Raw genomic sequence first — 14,232 nt, forward strand, 5'->3', positions numbered from 1 at the left:
TTTAACTCAGTCGCTCCCAGCCATTTTCACTGAAGCAGCCCCCTTCGCTCCTGGCTGTTTTACTGGATTTTGACTGATTTTGCAAGGCCCACAAAATATTGTGTTCTATTGCTATAAAAACACGGAACCTACCGAAAGAAAGATTAGAGTCTCTTCTTTCATCAGGAAAAAAAAAAGTATATTTCTGTTTCCGTTTTGCAGCAATTAGCATTAGAATATTGCGAAGTTTCATCATTATTCACAAGTCTGTTTAAAACAGTGGGGGAAAGAGCTTTTTTTCCCAACATGGCCCTGGTTGATCTCTTATACTCTGCTGCCACCTGCTGGCCTTTTTTGTAATAACTACCATTTCTGCATGCATTCTCTTAAATTCAGAGGCTGCATCAAAGCCTTCTGTATGCTCTAGCGTTAAAAAAAAAAAAAACATTAAAAAATGTATAAACACGTCTTTGGGAGCATGGTAATATTTAAAATAGAACGTATTTAAACGTTTTTGGGAGCAAATGAGTTAATATTGCAATTGGAAAGTTACTCTTTACATGTATTTTTTAACAAATAAATACAATCATTTATTGTGTAACCTTCTACTACAACGCGATGTCAATTTGAATTGGATTAACTCATTCACTGCCATTGACGGCTATAGACGTCAAAAATTTATTTGAACTATTTCTGTAAGTTTAACATTTTTTTCCCACTTTTGTTGACAAGAGTATGAAAACCTAGAAGTTTTTTTTTTCTTGTATTAGAACAGATATAAAAATTTGTGATTAATCGTAAGCTAACTAGTGAAGTCATGCAATTAATTACGATTAAAATTTGTAATCGCTTGGCGCTCCTAATTTTTAATTTAAAAAAATATATATTAAAAAAAACAAATTAAGTTTGTTTTTTTTGCAAAAAAAAAAGATTATTAAAAATTAGGGGCATTTTTTTTTCTTGTATTAGAACAGATATAAAAATTTGTGATTAATCGTGAGCTAACTAGTGAAGTCATGCAATTAATTACGATTAAAAATTGTAATCGCCTGGCGCTCCTAATTTTTAATTAAAAAAAATATATATTAAAAAAAAACAAATTAAGTTTGTTTTTTTGCAAAAAAAAAGATTATTAACAATTAGGGGCATCAGGTGATTAAAATTTGTAATTGTAATTAATCGCATGACTAATGAACTAATTAACTCAGGATTAATCACAAATGTGTCTTACCCACCACCACTGCCACCCACACATGAGATTGCTAATGATTTTTCTGCCGATCACGTGACAGCCCCCCGGGTGCAGCAGCTGGAGGGGAACGTGTGCGAAATCACGTGGGAGACCATCGCACCCATGAGAGGGGACCCCGTCAGTTACGTGCTGCAGGTGCTAGTGGGCCGTGAGTCCGAATACAAGCAGGTACGCACAACTGATTCTGGCTGTTTGCTCACGTTGGTTATTTTTCTACTGAAAACGACACCTGGCTTTTATGTGTTTTGTTTGGACAGGAAATCTTTGATTCTAGAGTTGGTCTTAACGATACATAATTACGTGCGCGCGCGTTCAAATGAGGAGAGGATTGGTTCATTCGTATTCTTGGCGAGCATGTGGTTTTCTAATGTCCTCGGGGAGAAGCAAAAAAATAATAATAATGAAGTGTGTATTGATGGACAACACGCAGAGAAAATGGAAGTCATTTTACGATCGATCGATGCAGTTGCGGCCGCTCTCGCTCTCTCTGAGTGAGGGCGTGCGAGCGCTAATGTTTAGCTTGTTCCTTTGTGGATATTTTAGTTCCTTTTAATGGCACAGTTTTTTTTGTTTTTTTACACATTATGTTACAAGATAAGACAAAAGATAATTCCAATCCCCCCCCCCCCCCCCCAAAAAAAAAGAAAATCCACCAAAAACGAGGCCATGCTGAAATACTACCCGTTTCGTTTACTGCCAATGACGGCTATAAACGTCAAAAAATAATTTGAACTATTTCTATTAGTTTAACCTAAAAAAAAAAAATATTGTACATTTAGAACAGATATGAAATTTGTGATTCATCGCGAGTTAAAACTTAAAAACTTTAATCGCCTGACGCCCCAAATTTTTAATAATATTTTCTTTCCTTTTTTTATTTTTGTATTCATTCACTGCCGTTGACGGCTATAAACGTCAACAAAAATAATTTTAACTATTTTTATTAGTTTAACATTTTGTTTCCATTTTTGTTAACAAGAGTATGAAAACCTAGAATTTTTTTATTGTACATTTAGAACAGATATGAAATTTGTGATTCATCGCGAGTTAAAACTTAAAAACTTTAATCGCCTGACGCCCCAAATTTTTAATAATATTTTCTTTCCTTTTTTTATTTTTGTATTCATTCACTGCCGTTGACGGCTGTAAACGTCAAAAAAATAATTTTAACTATTTCTATTAGTTTAACATTTTGTTTCCATTTTTGTTAACAAGAGTATGAAAACCTAGAATTTTTTTATTGTACATTTAGAACAGATATGAAATTTGTGATCAATCGTGAGTTAACTAGTGAAGTCATGCGATTAATTACAATAAAAAAGATAACCGCCTCTTGCAGCCCCTAATTTTTAATATTTTTTATTTTTTATTTTTTTAAATGAATTTATGTCACGCGAATGAGTTAAGGTAACCGCTGTTGTCCGTACAGCAGGTGTTTAAATGCGAGGAGAGCGCCTTCCAAATCTGGGGCCTGCAGGCCAACATGGACTACCGCTTCCGCGTGGGCGCCTGCCGCCGCTGCCAGGACTCGTGCCAGGAACTGTGCGGGCCTCTCAGCCCCTCGTCCCAGTTCACGCTGCAGCGCCAGGAGGCGCCGGCGCCCGGCGGGCCGGCGGGGGCCGGCGACTGCGCCCCCTGCGCCGGCCACGGGGCGGCGGCGGGCCTGATGTACAGCGACGAGCGCTTCGCCGCGCTCATCGTGTGCGCCTTCGCCGGCCTCTCCATCCTCATCGCTTGCTTTCTGCAGTACTTCTTCATGAAGTGAGGGAATCTTATTATTCTTTTTTTTTTTTTTTTTTTACACGACAGGATAGAAAGAGAAAGCGAAACCCAAGAGAAACTTTTTGTAACCGATCGTCGAGAAAAACACTTTTATGTCAGTGTGTTTTCTTTTTTGTAGCGGAACCTCCGTGCTGAGGGCGAGAAAACTCATCCACAAGCCTTAAAATAACTGCGAGCGGTCACTCAGACTGACTTGCATGTTTTTGTTGTTGTTGTTTTTTTTTTTCCGATCATATTCGATTAGAGGACGTGTATATTTCCTGGTTCATTTTTTCTTTTATTTGCATTTTGTTGTTTTTGTTTGCTGCAGTCTTTATCCACTCAGCCATATTCTAATGTAGGCATTCAAAGCTTTAGCCGCGCATAATGGATGACACACACACACACACATTTATACACACACACACACACACTTGTGCGTTGACAATGACTCAACTGGTGTCACGCGCGCAGCCGCTCCGCTTCTTAACGCTCGCCAAAGTGATGCAATCCACGTGTGATGTAAGATGCTGCTATCCTGTGATTTTTGTTTTTTGTCTTTTTTTTTTTAGAATGGAAACCCAGTTATCTAATATAAATATGAAATAGAAATATATATATAAATATAAATACACACTCACACATACATGGCAGAAATATATGTATACAAATATCCACGCTTGCGTCGGAAGCCAATCGGGGCATTAAACTGGACCCCACTTTACCCGCCCGCCGGACATCTTGCAAAATGGCCGCACCAAAACACCGCTTTTGCCTTTTTCAGGGAATTCCCGCTTTAGGATTATCCGAACTGAATCCAGAAAAAGTCGATATTGCCGCGACATTCTGACATTTGCATGCATCAGCGCCTTTGCTTTGGACATAACTGTCCCGACATAACACACGAAAATTTCCCAGTCCTCTTTGACCCCACTGTGAAATTCCTGGCAGTGTGAAATTGACTTTTCACACAGAGATCCTGCAAAATTGCCGCATCAGAGCCGTAACGGATGACGCGCCATTCATCCATCCGTCTTTGCCTTTGGCTGAGAGGTTGCTGCAACAGTGCGCACTTTCCCACATATCCAATTCGGTATTCAATTGATTATTCAGCTCTTGGAGTACCGATACCAAGTATCGATAAAACTATGACTTTTGATACAGAAAATTCCCCCCAAAGAACATGGACATATTTTAAAAGAATATCCCAATTTATAATTTTCCCTTATAGTTGCATGAAAATATTGGCAATTTTCCAGTTCCTGACTACGGGTATCAGACGTCTATTAGAATAAATACAGAAAAGTTATCCCATTTTTACTCTTATAGTATTGCAAAGCATGACTCATGCTTTTGCAGCTTCAAAAACAAGAACCGGCCTAAAAGAAATGAAAAGAGGGCTCGGCAGAATGTGCGTCCAGATCGGTAGGAGGTTGTAACTCTGCACATCTCTGTCCGTTCTCCTCACGAGCAAAAATAATCTCGATCTCTTGTCTTCCTTCCTTGTTGTTGTCTATTAAATGTTGGAGGTTGACTGAACTTGACACTTTCTGCCGTGAGTACTGATACCTTGAAATATAAGGCTGGGTATCGTCCCAATACCGATACCTGGTATTGGTACTCGCTCATCCCTAATATTAGCATATCAAGGTGGGAAAAGTGAGTATTTCTTAGATACAGTCACGGTCCCACGTTACGGTCCTGTTACGGCTCTGATGCTACCTTGGACGGTAAAAAAATTTGTGAAACGCACTTTGTTTCCCCCCGGGCCCCCTGGGAAAATGGTGGAAAAGGCACAGCAAAATGTTCACGTAACCCCCCAGGGCGGGACAAGTCAAGCCCCGCCCTTTCCGACATTTTCCTAACACAGGCGACGTCTCGCCTGTTACGGCTCTAACTACCTCTAAACGCGGAAAATCGCCGGATGAACTTCGTCCCCTGTTCCGCCTTCCCGGCATTCCCTTGCAAGGGGTACCGTAGCGGGAAACGGTCCGAGTCGACGTCCCGCCTCTGTTACGGCTCCGAGGGGGGTATTGTCACAGTTTACAGGCAGTGTCTTGTCTACTTTCCCGACCGCCCCTACGCAATTGTTCCGCCTCTTCTTTTCAATCAGTCCACTCATCTTTTTTTTTTTTTTATCCACCTGTCCTCAAACGATACACAGGGCATTCTGAATATCATCCCTCTAATAAACACAAAGCCAAGGTACACAGCCCAAAGAGGTCACCCTGACCCGTATGAAATGGAGTCTGCACATGAGGCCTGTTATGTACCTCAGGGAAATAAGAAAAAATAAATAAAATTGAAAAAAAAAAAAAGATCCTTTAACCCTCCTGTTACTTAGATTCGGAGGAACAGCAATAATGTTCCCGGGTCAATTTGACCCACGATAAGTTAAGAAAAACAAATACATTTCAACCGCTTCATAGCAAATATTCCAAATGAACCAGTTTTAACACGTTTCATCATGAAATACGGTTTGTAGGACTTCAACTTTGAAACGGGTCATTTTGACCCATGCTATGTTTAATGTTCCAATAGTGGCCTGATAATGATTTATAGAGCAAGATTAGCAATTTTCAGTGCAAATATGTAATTGTCTGTTGAGAAAAGATTTCATTGCGAAAAACTACGGTAATTTTAAAATGGGTCAGTTGGACCCAAGTTACGTTTAATGTTCCAAAAGCACCCTGATAATGAATTATAGCTCATGATTCACAGTTTTTGATGAAATATTAACCATTTTAATTGTCTAGTTTCATTGTGGGAAAAAACATTTTAAAATGGGTCATTTTGACCCGGGCTATGTTTAATGTGCCAAAACCATATATGTAATATTAAATTGAAAATGTCAGTGGAACCATTTTGTTGCAAAAAGCCTAATTTGTACTTTTTCAACATTAAAATGGGTCAATTTGACCCAGACTGTTTATTGTTACAAAAGCATTCCGATGAACGCGTCAAAGTGAAATGAACATTTTAATTGATGTTTCATAGTGGGAAAAACTTTATGGGTCAATTTGACCCATAATATTTGTTACATTCTATTAAACGATTTCATTGCACATACGTCACAATTAATCATTTCAAACACACTAAAAACGGTTGAGTCAAAAGTAGCCCAATTATGGATCAAAAATGGACCGATACATTTTATGGGTTAATTTGACCCAATTTTCTGACCCAATTAAAGGATCTGACCAATATGAGTTGTTTTACACTAAAATACCCATTTCTTGGCTCAAAGTTGGGTCAAATTGTCCCAAGTAGAAGATGGGTCTATTTTTGACCCATAGTTGGGTTATTTTTGACCCAACTGTTTTTAGAGTGTAGCCTGTTGATGTGAATTTGGGGTCAGTTTGACCTGGTATAAGCTCAAATGTTCCTTGCAAATATTTAGCGTCTGTTGTTGTCTAGTTAAGGCTAACGTTTGTTTCTTAACTTGAAAGTGGGTCATTTTGACCCACAACCATAACAGGAGGGTTAAAAACAACAAAAAACAGCCCATCTTTTTTTTTTTTTTTGCCGATGCCGCTCACCCTTCTTGTCTTCCTTTCCGCTTTTTGCGTCTTCGTCCTCTTCGGATGCCTTGTCAGCAAGTCGCGTGGTTTACTCGCTCCGTTTTTTTTTTTTTTTTTTTTTTTTGCCAAAGTCGATGGGAAAATGATGGTAGATTTTTTTTCGTAGTTATTTTTATTTATACTATATATTTGCATACAGTACTTTAAAATGCCAATTACAGTGCAATCTTCATTTATTTATTGTTTAAAAAGATTAAGAGACAAGTGTAGTTATATACTAATTTTTTTCCTTCTTCCTCGTAGCATGTTTTTTTTTTTTTTTTTTTTGTATGTTAGAATGATTTTTAAGGCCAGCATTCCTTATCTCGGTAACCTTTTTGAGTATTTCTCTTTACAGTTGTTGGGATCCCGCAGTTATAAAACTTGTAACCAAATACATATGTACTGTTTTGTGCTGTTTTTATTTTCATCTCTCGTTTGGGCCACGCTCGGCTGAGTCGTCGTCTGTTAATGCTTCGAGAGACATGTAGCAAAGACAAATGTCCCTGCCTTTGGCTTCTTTTTTGGTTGTAATGAAGCTTCTGATATGTTTAGTTTTTTTTGTCTGGCCAAAGTGCAGGCATCACTCTGTTCTGACCAAGGGTTCTGTGATATTCTTCTGTAACGACAGCATCATTACTATTATTATTGTTACTATTACTCTCTGATGAAATGGACAAAAAAAAAAAAAACATTAACTTGATCTGTGATTATACTTTATTTTCAATATTATCGTTTGATTTTTTTTTTTGTTTTGTTTTTGGGTTTTATTTTGTTTTTTGGTAAAGCCAAATGTGCCATTGTCGAAACATGTCGCCCCCTAGTGGAGAGGAGGGCGGTCTCGTATCGGAAGGGACTGACGAAGGCGGGGGGGAGGGCTAAAAAAAAAAAACAATCACACAAGCGACGAGCGCAGGCAGGCAAATTTATTGACAAGTTCTTCGGCGTAGCGAGTAGTAGTGAGTTGTATCCAGTATTTTTTTTTTTTTTTTTGCGAAGATGATATACAGTACAGAGATATCTATAGAGCTATAGAGGTGATAAGTACATTTACGACTAACCTAAGTTGAAGCACTTTTTTATAACCACGAGCATTATTAGTCTTGATGGGTGGGGCTTATGTATTGATCCAAAACACTACTGCCAGGCCCCGAGTTCGTCGCTCGCGTGTTTTTTTTTTGCCGCCGTGTCACGTACAGCCAACTGCACATGCGTGAGGAATATTCGGCGTTCGGATCAACCCGGGGACAGGTGAGAACCATTTTACATTCTCAAAATGGAAATCACAATTTTTTTTTTTTTTTTTTTTTTTTTTTTTACATCTTGGCATTTTCTGAATGGCACAATTCACAACACGTGTTTTCATCCGTGAAAATTTTCAACCTGCTGATGACCAAAGGTTTTTTTCTCCCAAAAACCACATGCAGAAAAATAAAGCACGTAATAAGGACCATATTGACTTTCTTCACCATTTGGTAGAAATGCAAAGCAATCATTTGCAAGGTCAACATTTTTGAAACCGCTACTGGATACGCAATTCGTGAAATGTATTGATCTTTATTGTGAAGACAAAATTAGTAGGATACAGATTCATATCAATATGAAAAGTTCTCAATGTCCCATCAGTGATGAGCTATTTTGGCTACTGGCACCATTTTACATGTAGACTCCATATATATTTTTAAAAGACTGGTGAAAAGGATTTTTCGAGATTTTTGGGTGGTCTGCGCCCCCGATTCTACAAAAATCGTGCCGCCCCTGTACTGAAAAAAACAGCGCCTGTTGTGAATCTGCGCCATTTTGCATGTGCATTTCAAAGTTTACTGAACGCCAATTTAAGTTCACCTGAAAAGGTTCTTATGCATTCTAGGTTCATAATCTTAACTTTTGCGAGGCATGTTACTTGTTTTTTTTTTTTGTTTTTTTTTCATTCCACCTAAGTGGAACAACATGGAAGAGTTCATGGAACAAAACTGATTGCGAGATGTAACCCAACATGTGTCCCTTTTAATGCGGCAGGTATCCCCCCCCCCCAACACCCCCTCCCACCAAAAAAAACTTTATGAAACATTAATTGTCCTTGCAGCAACACACACCTGTGCCTTCTGATTTTTTTCTTTTTTTTTCAATTTGTTTTGTATGATGTTTTCTTCTCGACTGAGCGATTGGCCACAGAGTGCGGAAGCACACAAAAGAGACAACAAATCAAAGTGTGTCTTTTTACCTCACGATTTTCAGAGTGAACATTCCAGGTTGTCATGGTCTACGAATTTGAGATTATTTTTTTTAAAAAGAGCAATTCATGCATTTCTTCTTGTATTGTAAATGTTAGACAATTTCATATGCATTATATAAAAAGAAACTGCCATATCAATTTTAATGTATAGATTTTTTTTTTTTTTTTTTTTTGCAAATACTACCCTATGTATGTAAGACGTAACTGTATCGGTAGCGTATATATAATATATTTATGCCCAATAAATGTTTTAATTTTTTTCTGACATGGATTATGAGTGTTTATTTTGTCGGTTTCTGTTTGCTGTCCACTAAGACTCCGCCCCGCTCCCGCCCCGCCTCCGCCCTCATTCGTCTACTGAGGAGTATTTTCAAGCTTAGCAAATTATCTCGTTAGCCTGTTAGCATAATTGCCAAAGTCATTTTCAAATTACTGGCAAATGAATTAAAAATAACAATGTGTTGGATACGTCAATGTCATCTGTTTTTTTTTTCTTTAAGGCAATGCAATCTGGTAGCTTATTCCACTTGTGTGCAGCAAAACAGCCAAATGCCGCTTCACCATGTTTGCTTTGAAACATGGGCTCCGAGTTTGCAGACCTCAGTCAGAGTACATTTTACTCTGAAAGACTATTTGGTCCCAGTCTAAACAGTACATTTTTTAAAAAGTGTAAATTTTCACAAAAAATTTAACAAATTGTCTTGTTGGAGTAAAATCTGCAAATTTACTGGCTAATTAGCATAAACAAAGGGCAGCAAATGTGTTCCGATTTTTTTTTTTTTGTCGTAAATATTTGAAGTGATTTTGTTTTAAGTCTGTATTGCCCGCATGCAAACGACATCAAATGAAACTCGTGTTCGTACAACTTTAATCATTGCAAAGCATCTATTTACAGCAAGAAGACAAATTCCGAGCATTTGTCAACGTGTACAATTAATTAAGGCAACGTGGAATGTGTGTTAATGGCTCACAACATTAGGTACAACCTGCACAAAATTCCGCCTTTACAATGATAAATAACATGAATCACTTTTTTTTTTTTTTGTTATAATAAAAAGGACATCTTTAACCACTGTCGATACAAACACGTCTCTTTTGGTAACGTTATATAGTACACCTGAGATGGGAACGTCAACATTATCCAAAACAAAGATATTTTCATACAATGGCTTCATGCATGACTCATTTTGCAGGCCATTTGCAGCCATTTGTAAAATGCCCTCGGCTTGACTTATTTACATAACGCCTCAGGAAAGAAACAACAGCGAGTGGTAAATGCAAAACGTGGACACGATATTTCACGGCTTTCAAAACTTGCCAACCAGCTGCTGGGGAACATCGAAAGCATGTCAGGGGCAACGGGCAATTAAGTCAATGTGCTCTGTTACATCTGCCGAGCAACAGGTGACATCACATTACCAGGAATGGCAAATATATATGAACTCATTCACTGCCATTGACGGCTATAGACGATTTTTTATTAGTTTAACATTTTTTTCCATTTTTGTTAAAAAGAGTATGAAAACCTAGAGAAAAAAATATTGTACATTTAGAACAGATATAAAATGTGTGATTAATCGTAAGTTAACTATTGAAGTCATGCAATTAATTACAATTAAAAATTGTAATTGCCTGAAGCGATTTTTATTTTTATTTTTTTAAAGAAAAGATTAAAAAAATTAGGGGTGTCTTGTGATTAAAATTTTTTATTGTAATTAATCGCATGATTTCACTAGTTAACTCATGATTAATCACAAATGTTATATCTGTTCTAAATGTACAATACAAAAATCTAGGTTTTCATACTCTTGTTAACAAAAGTGTGTGTGTGTGTGGGGGGGGGGGGGGGTAAAACTAATAGAAATAGTTCAAATGAATTTTTGACGTCTATAGCCGTCAATGGCAGTGAAGGAGTTAAAAAAATCTGAGCTTTTTTTTTTTTTTTTTACATTTGAATGACTTGACATTTTTTTTAAGTTCCTTATACAGTTTCCAGATCCATTTAAAGTTCTTGATTTTTTTTTTCTGTTTTATTTTAAACGTTTGCATGTAGCTTGCCTGTGCAGTCGGTAATCAATCGGCCAATGGGAGCAGTGGTAATTCGAGCTCCGTGAAGTCTGCCTAGCAACCAATGAAATCATGTGATCTGGAATTATCAACGACAAACAAATTGGAGGTCAACCAGAGTTTTTGTTTTCATTTAATTTTTTTCCCCAAAGTCTGCCTAGAAACAAGTTGACCAATAAGGAAAAATCTGAAGAAATTGGAGCTGAACCAGTGTTTTTTTTTTTTTTTAAAGACTTAATATTGCTTAAATCATTGCCTGTGAAGTTTCTAAGTTTGAGGTCGGTTAGATACTGGAACTTATTTTTTTGTTTTTATGCTTTTAGTTGCGATGTATGGAAAAAAAATCCATAAAAAATTTGAGGTCACTGGAAGTATAATCTTGACATTTTGACGCTATCGAGCCTTTAAAGAGTCGAGCCCTCGTACTGCCCATCCAGGCTACTTTCGCGGTTCCGCTGCATTTTACTCACACGCTGTTACGCAATATAAAACAACACACACAAAAAGCGGGTTTACGAGTTCTACAGTGCTTTCGTTGTCATCCAGAATCGGGAAAATAAATACTTGTACAATGCCAGCAAGGTTTGTTACGAAGATGCCAGCCTGAACCCGTTATCACAGGTTGCACTGAAACAGCTGTTCGTGGAACCCAGTCGGGGTGGAGAACCTTGCAAATAATTAACTATACGTGCGACACAGTGCACATGCGGTTAGCACATCTGCTTCACAGTTCTGAAGAGGTGAGTTTGAATCCGGGAAAAAGTGAATTCAATGTATATGGAAAATTGTACTTTTTAAAAATTGGGACTATTTACAGTACAATACATCATTTATATAATGAGAAATTAATGCTGAATAAATTAATTTGAACGAATTTTGAGGGGAAAAAAAGAATTTGTGATCATGTAAATCTGATTTTTGGGGGGGCACACACCTACTATATCCTGTTTCCTTCCAGTGCTTCTCAATTATTTTTTCAAACCTGCAAGAGGAAAATATTTTGCGCGCACACCAACTTGTCGTCACAACTATAAATAGTATCATTTGTGTATAAAATTATTGTAAATACACCTCTGCAAAGGAGCTAATACACATCGTGCACTCTCTGACAACAAGAGCGCCACTGCCCCCTACTGTAGAGGAGGTACAATTACACTTTTTTTTCTACTACAGAGAAGAAGAAGAAAAAGTTCCCTGAGGCCAACGCCTGGGTTATTTTTTTAAAGCAGCAGTTTTAAGAGGCTTCAGAAGCTGACGCTCGATTCCATCCAGCCGTCCGCCACGGCCTTCAGCGCACTGGCGGTGCGGGTCCGAGGAAGCTGCTGGCCGCCGAGGCCGAAGAGGCGCGCCGCCGCGCTGCGGTACTTCCAGGACATGGTGTTGTAGAGGATGGGGTTGATGGCGGCGCTCAGGTAGAACAGAACCACCGACAGCAAGCTGCAATGCTCGGACAGGGCGGACAGCAGCGGGGACGGCGCGTCCAGCGAGCGGAACTGCAGGTAGCGGCACACGTGGAAGGGCAGCCAGCACAGGACGAAGGCCAGAACCACCACCACTGGACAAGAGGGCGGAGAGGAAGTGTTAGGAAACCAAAGTCGGGGTTTTCGCTACCGCTTTTGTAGAGTTTCTTTAAATAAGTACATCTCTAGACTCTAACGGGTGTTGCCAACTTGGCGACTTTCCAAAACTTCTTGGTGACGTTTTTTTTTTTGTTATGTGTCAAATCTGGCAACTTTTTCTGGTGTGGTTTTTTTAACTCACTTTTTTTCTGTCCCACAATATTATGACTCTCTTCTACAGCGTTTATTAGTAGGCCTATTACTTGGCAAATTGCTTGCCAATTATGCAAATTAGGCAGTGACATCATTTAGCAACTTCTAGCGACTTTTAAGACTGAATCGAATAGCTACTTTCCTTACTGTGGTGTTAGCAACATTGTCTCTAACTGGTACCAAACTAGCCTCCTTGAACATAAAATCTATGTTTGTTTGTTTTTAATTGACCGTTCCGAACATCCGGGCATTTCTGATTCTTCCCCAAAGGAACACAATGCGAATGGTGAAAACAAACCGTAAATTGTATTGCTTTCATACAAACCACACACGTTGTTATAGCAGTCAAACGACTTCTCATCACATTTTAGAATAAAAAAAATAATCCTCACAAATCAAATTACAACGATCCGAAGTCCAATGCTTTTCACCGAATTGACCGCCATTTTGACACGTGACGTCATCTCAGAATTGTCGATACACCTGTGACAAATGAATGATCTTTTCCGGTACTGCGTGAGTACTTTTGCTAACCTGGCAGAGCCGGTGATGGATGTGTAAAACGTGCGTTAGAACCCACCCAACATCTTGACGGTCTGCCTGTTGCTCTTGTCCCGGTGCGCCACGCACGAGCTGATGTTGGTCTCCCGGTGCCTCCGCCACAGTCGGCGGCCGATGAGGCTGTAGAGCACCGTGAGGCAGAAGACGGGCATGAAGAAGAAGACGGAGCTCAGCCACACCATGGCGCCCATCAGACCCGACTCCACGGCGTAGTGCGTCATCTTGCACTCCCGCGTGTCCCCGTACTCCTCCTCGTCCTCCTCCACCGCCGCCACAAGACCATCGGTGTCGTTGGCGTGGAAGCCGCCCAGGTGGTCCCGCTCCACGCCCACCATGACGAACACGGGCCCCGCGCTCAGCATGGCCACGCACCACATGAGCAGGATGAGTCCGCGCACGCGCCCTTTGGTCACCAGGGCCTTGGCGCGCAGCGGGAAGCAAATGGCCAGGTAGCGCTCCACGGAGAGCGCCGTGATGCTCAGGATGGTCGAGTAGGTGCTGGACTCGGATACGAACTGGAAGAGCTTGCACAGCGCGTCCCCGAAGCGCCACGGCCGGTAGCGCCACATGCGGTACAGGTCGAGCGGCATGCACAGGAAAATCAGCAGGTCCGACACGGCCATGCTGCACAGGTACAGGTTGGTGGTGGTGCGCATGTCGCGGTACTTGCCCACCACCAGGATGGTCATGACGTTGCCGCTCACGCCCACCACGGACAGCAACGTGCACGCCACCGTGATGAGCGTGAGGAGGGGCAGGCTGTAGTAGTTGAGCGGGGGGAGGTCCAAGTCGGGGGTCGCGGGGGTGGCGTTGCGGATCTCGTCCCAGCTGCAGTTTTGAGGGAGGCACGAGGACAGGTTGGGCCCCGGGGGCATGCTGGCTCAAGGGTCACGGGGTCGCAGTGAACCTCCCATCGTCACAGAAGACCGTTTTGGAGAGCAAGAGGCGTGCGTCAAAGTAAACTCAACAAGTCGGGAGACCGTGAAAACCTCAGAAACCGCATTTCGCTCTTAAAGTCGTTATCATCACAATAGCGGGTTTAAA

General features: G+C 40.2%; 2 protein-coding genes across 5 annotated transcripts in view; one reads left to right on the top strand and one right to left on the bottom strand.

Annotated features, from left to right (window-relative positions):
* Positions 1-9,053, top strand: part of fndc3ba (fibronectin type III domain containing 3Ba) — a 94,199-nt gene extending 85,146 nt beyond the window's left edge. For 2 of the 4 annotated variants that reach the window (XM_077561845.1, XM_077561860.1), the window contains exons 26-27: positions 1,272-1,399; positions 2,661-9,053. In XM_077561845.1, the coding sequence (XP_077417971.1) occupies positions 1,272-1,399; positions 2,661-2,996 (464 nt within the window). In that variant the 3' untranslated portion in view covers positions 2,997-9,053. The remainder of the gene's footprint in view (positions 1-1,271; positions 1,400-2,660) is intronic. The other 2 variants (XM_077561854.1, XM_077561867.1) reach the window with 1 other exon arrangement.
* Positions 9,054-10,835: 1,782 nt separating this feature from the next.
* ghsra (growth hormone secretagogue receptor a) lies at positions 10,836-14,232 on the bottom strand. The gene is made up of 2 exons (XM_077561880.1): positions 13,208-14,232; positions 10,836-12,410 (listed from the first exon to the last, which is right to left on the bottom strand). Exons 1-2 carry the CDS (start codon positions 14,061-14,063, stop codon positions 12,100-12,102), a joined length of 1,167 nt encoding a protein of 388 aa, XP_077418006.1. The 5' UTR covers positions 14,064-14,232; the 3' UTR covers positions 10,836-12,099.

The sequence above is a fragment of the Vanacampus margaritifer genome, chromosome 1 (assembly GCF_051991255.1).
Source record: "Vanacampus margaritifer isolate UIUO_Vmar chromosome 1, RoL_Vmar_1.0, whole genome shotgun sequence".
In the NCBI taxonomy this organism is placed as follows: Eukaryota; Metazoa; Chordata; class Actinopteri; order Syngnathiformes; family Syngnathidae; genus Vanacampus; species Vanacampus margaritifer.

Bases quoted from the DNA above. Each gene is read 5' to 3' on its own strand.
- ghsra (XM_077561880.1), bottom strand. From the start codon at position 14,063: ATGCCCCCGGGGCCCAACCTGTCCTCGTGCCTCCCTCAAAACTGCAGC. The intron at 12,411-13,207 runs GTGGGTTCTAAC...CCTCTTGTCCAG, and splicing joins GCAGACCGTCAAGATGTTGG to TGGTGGTGGTTCTGGCCTTC.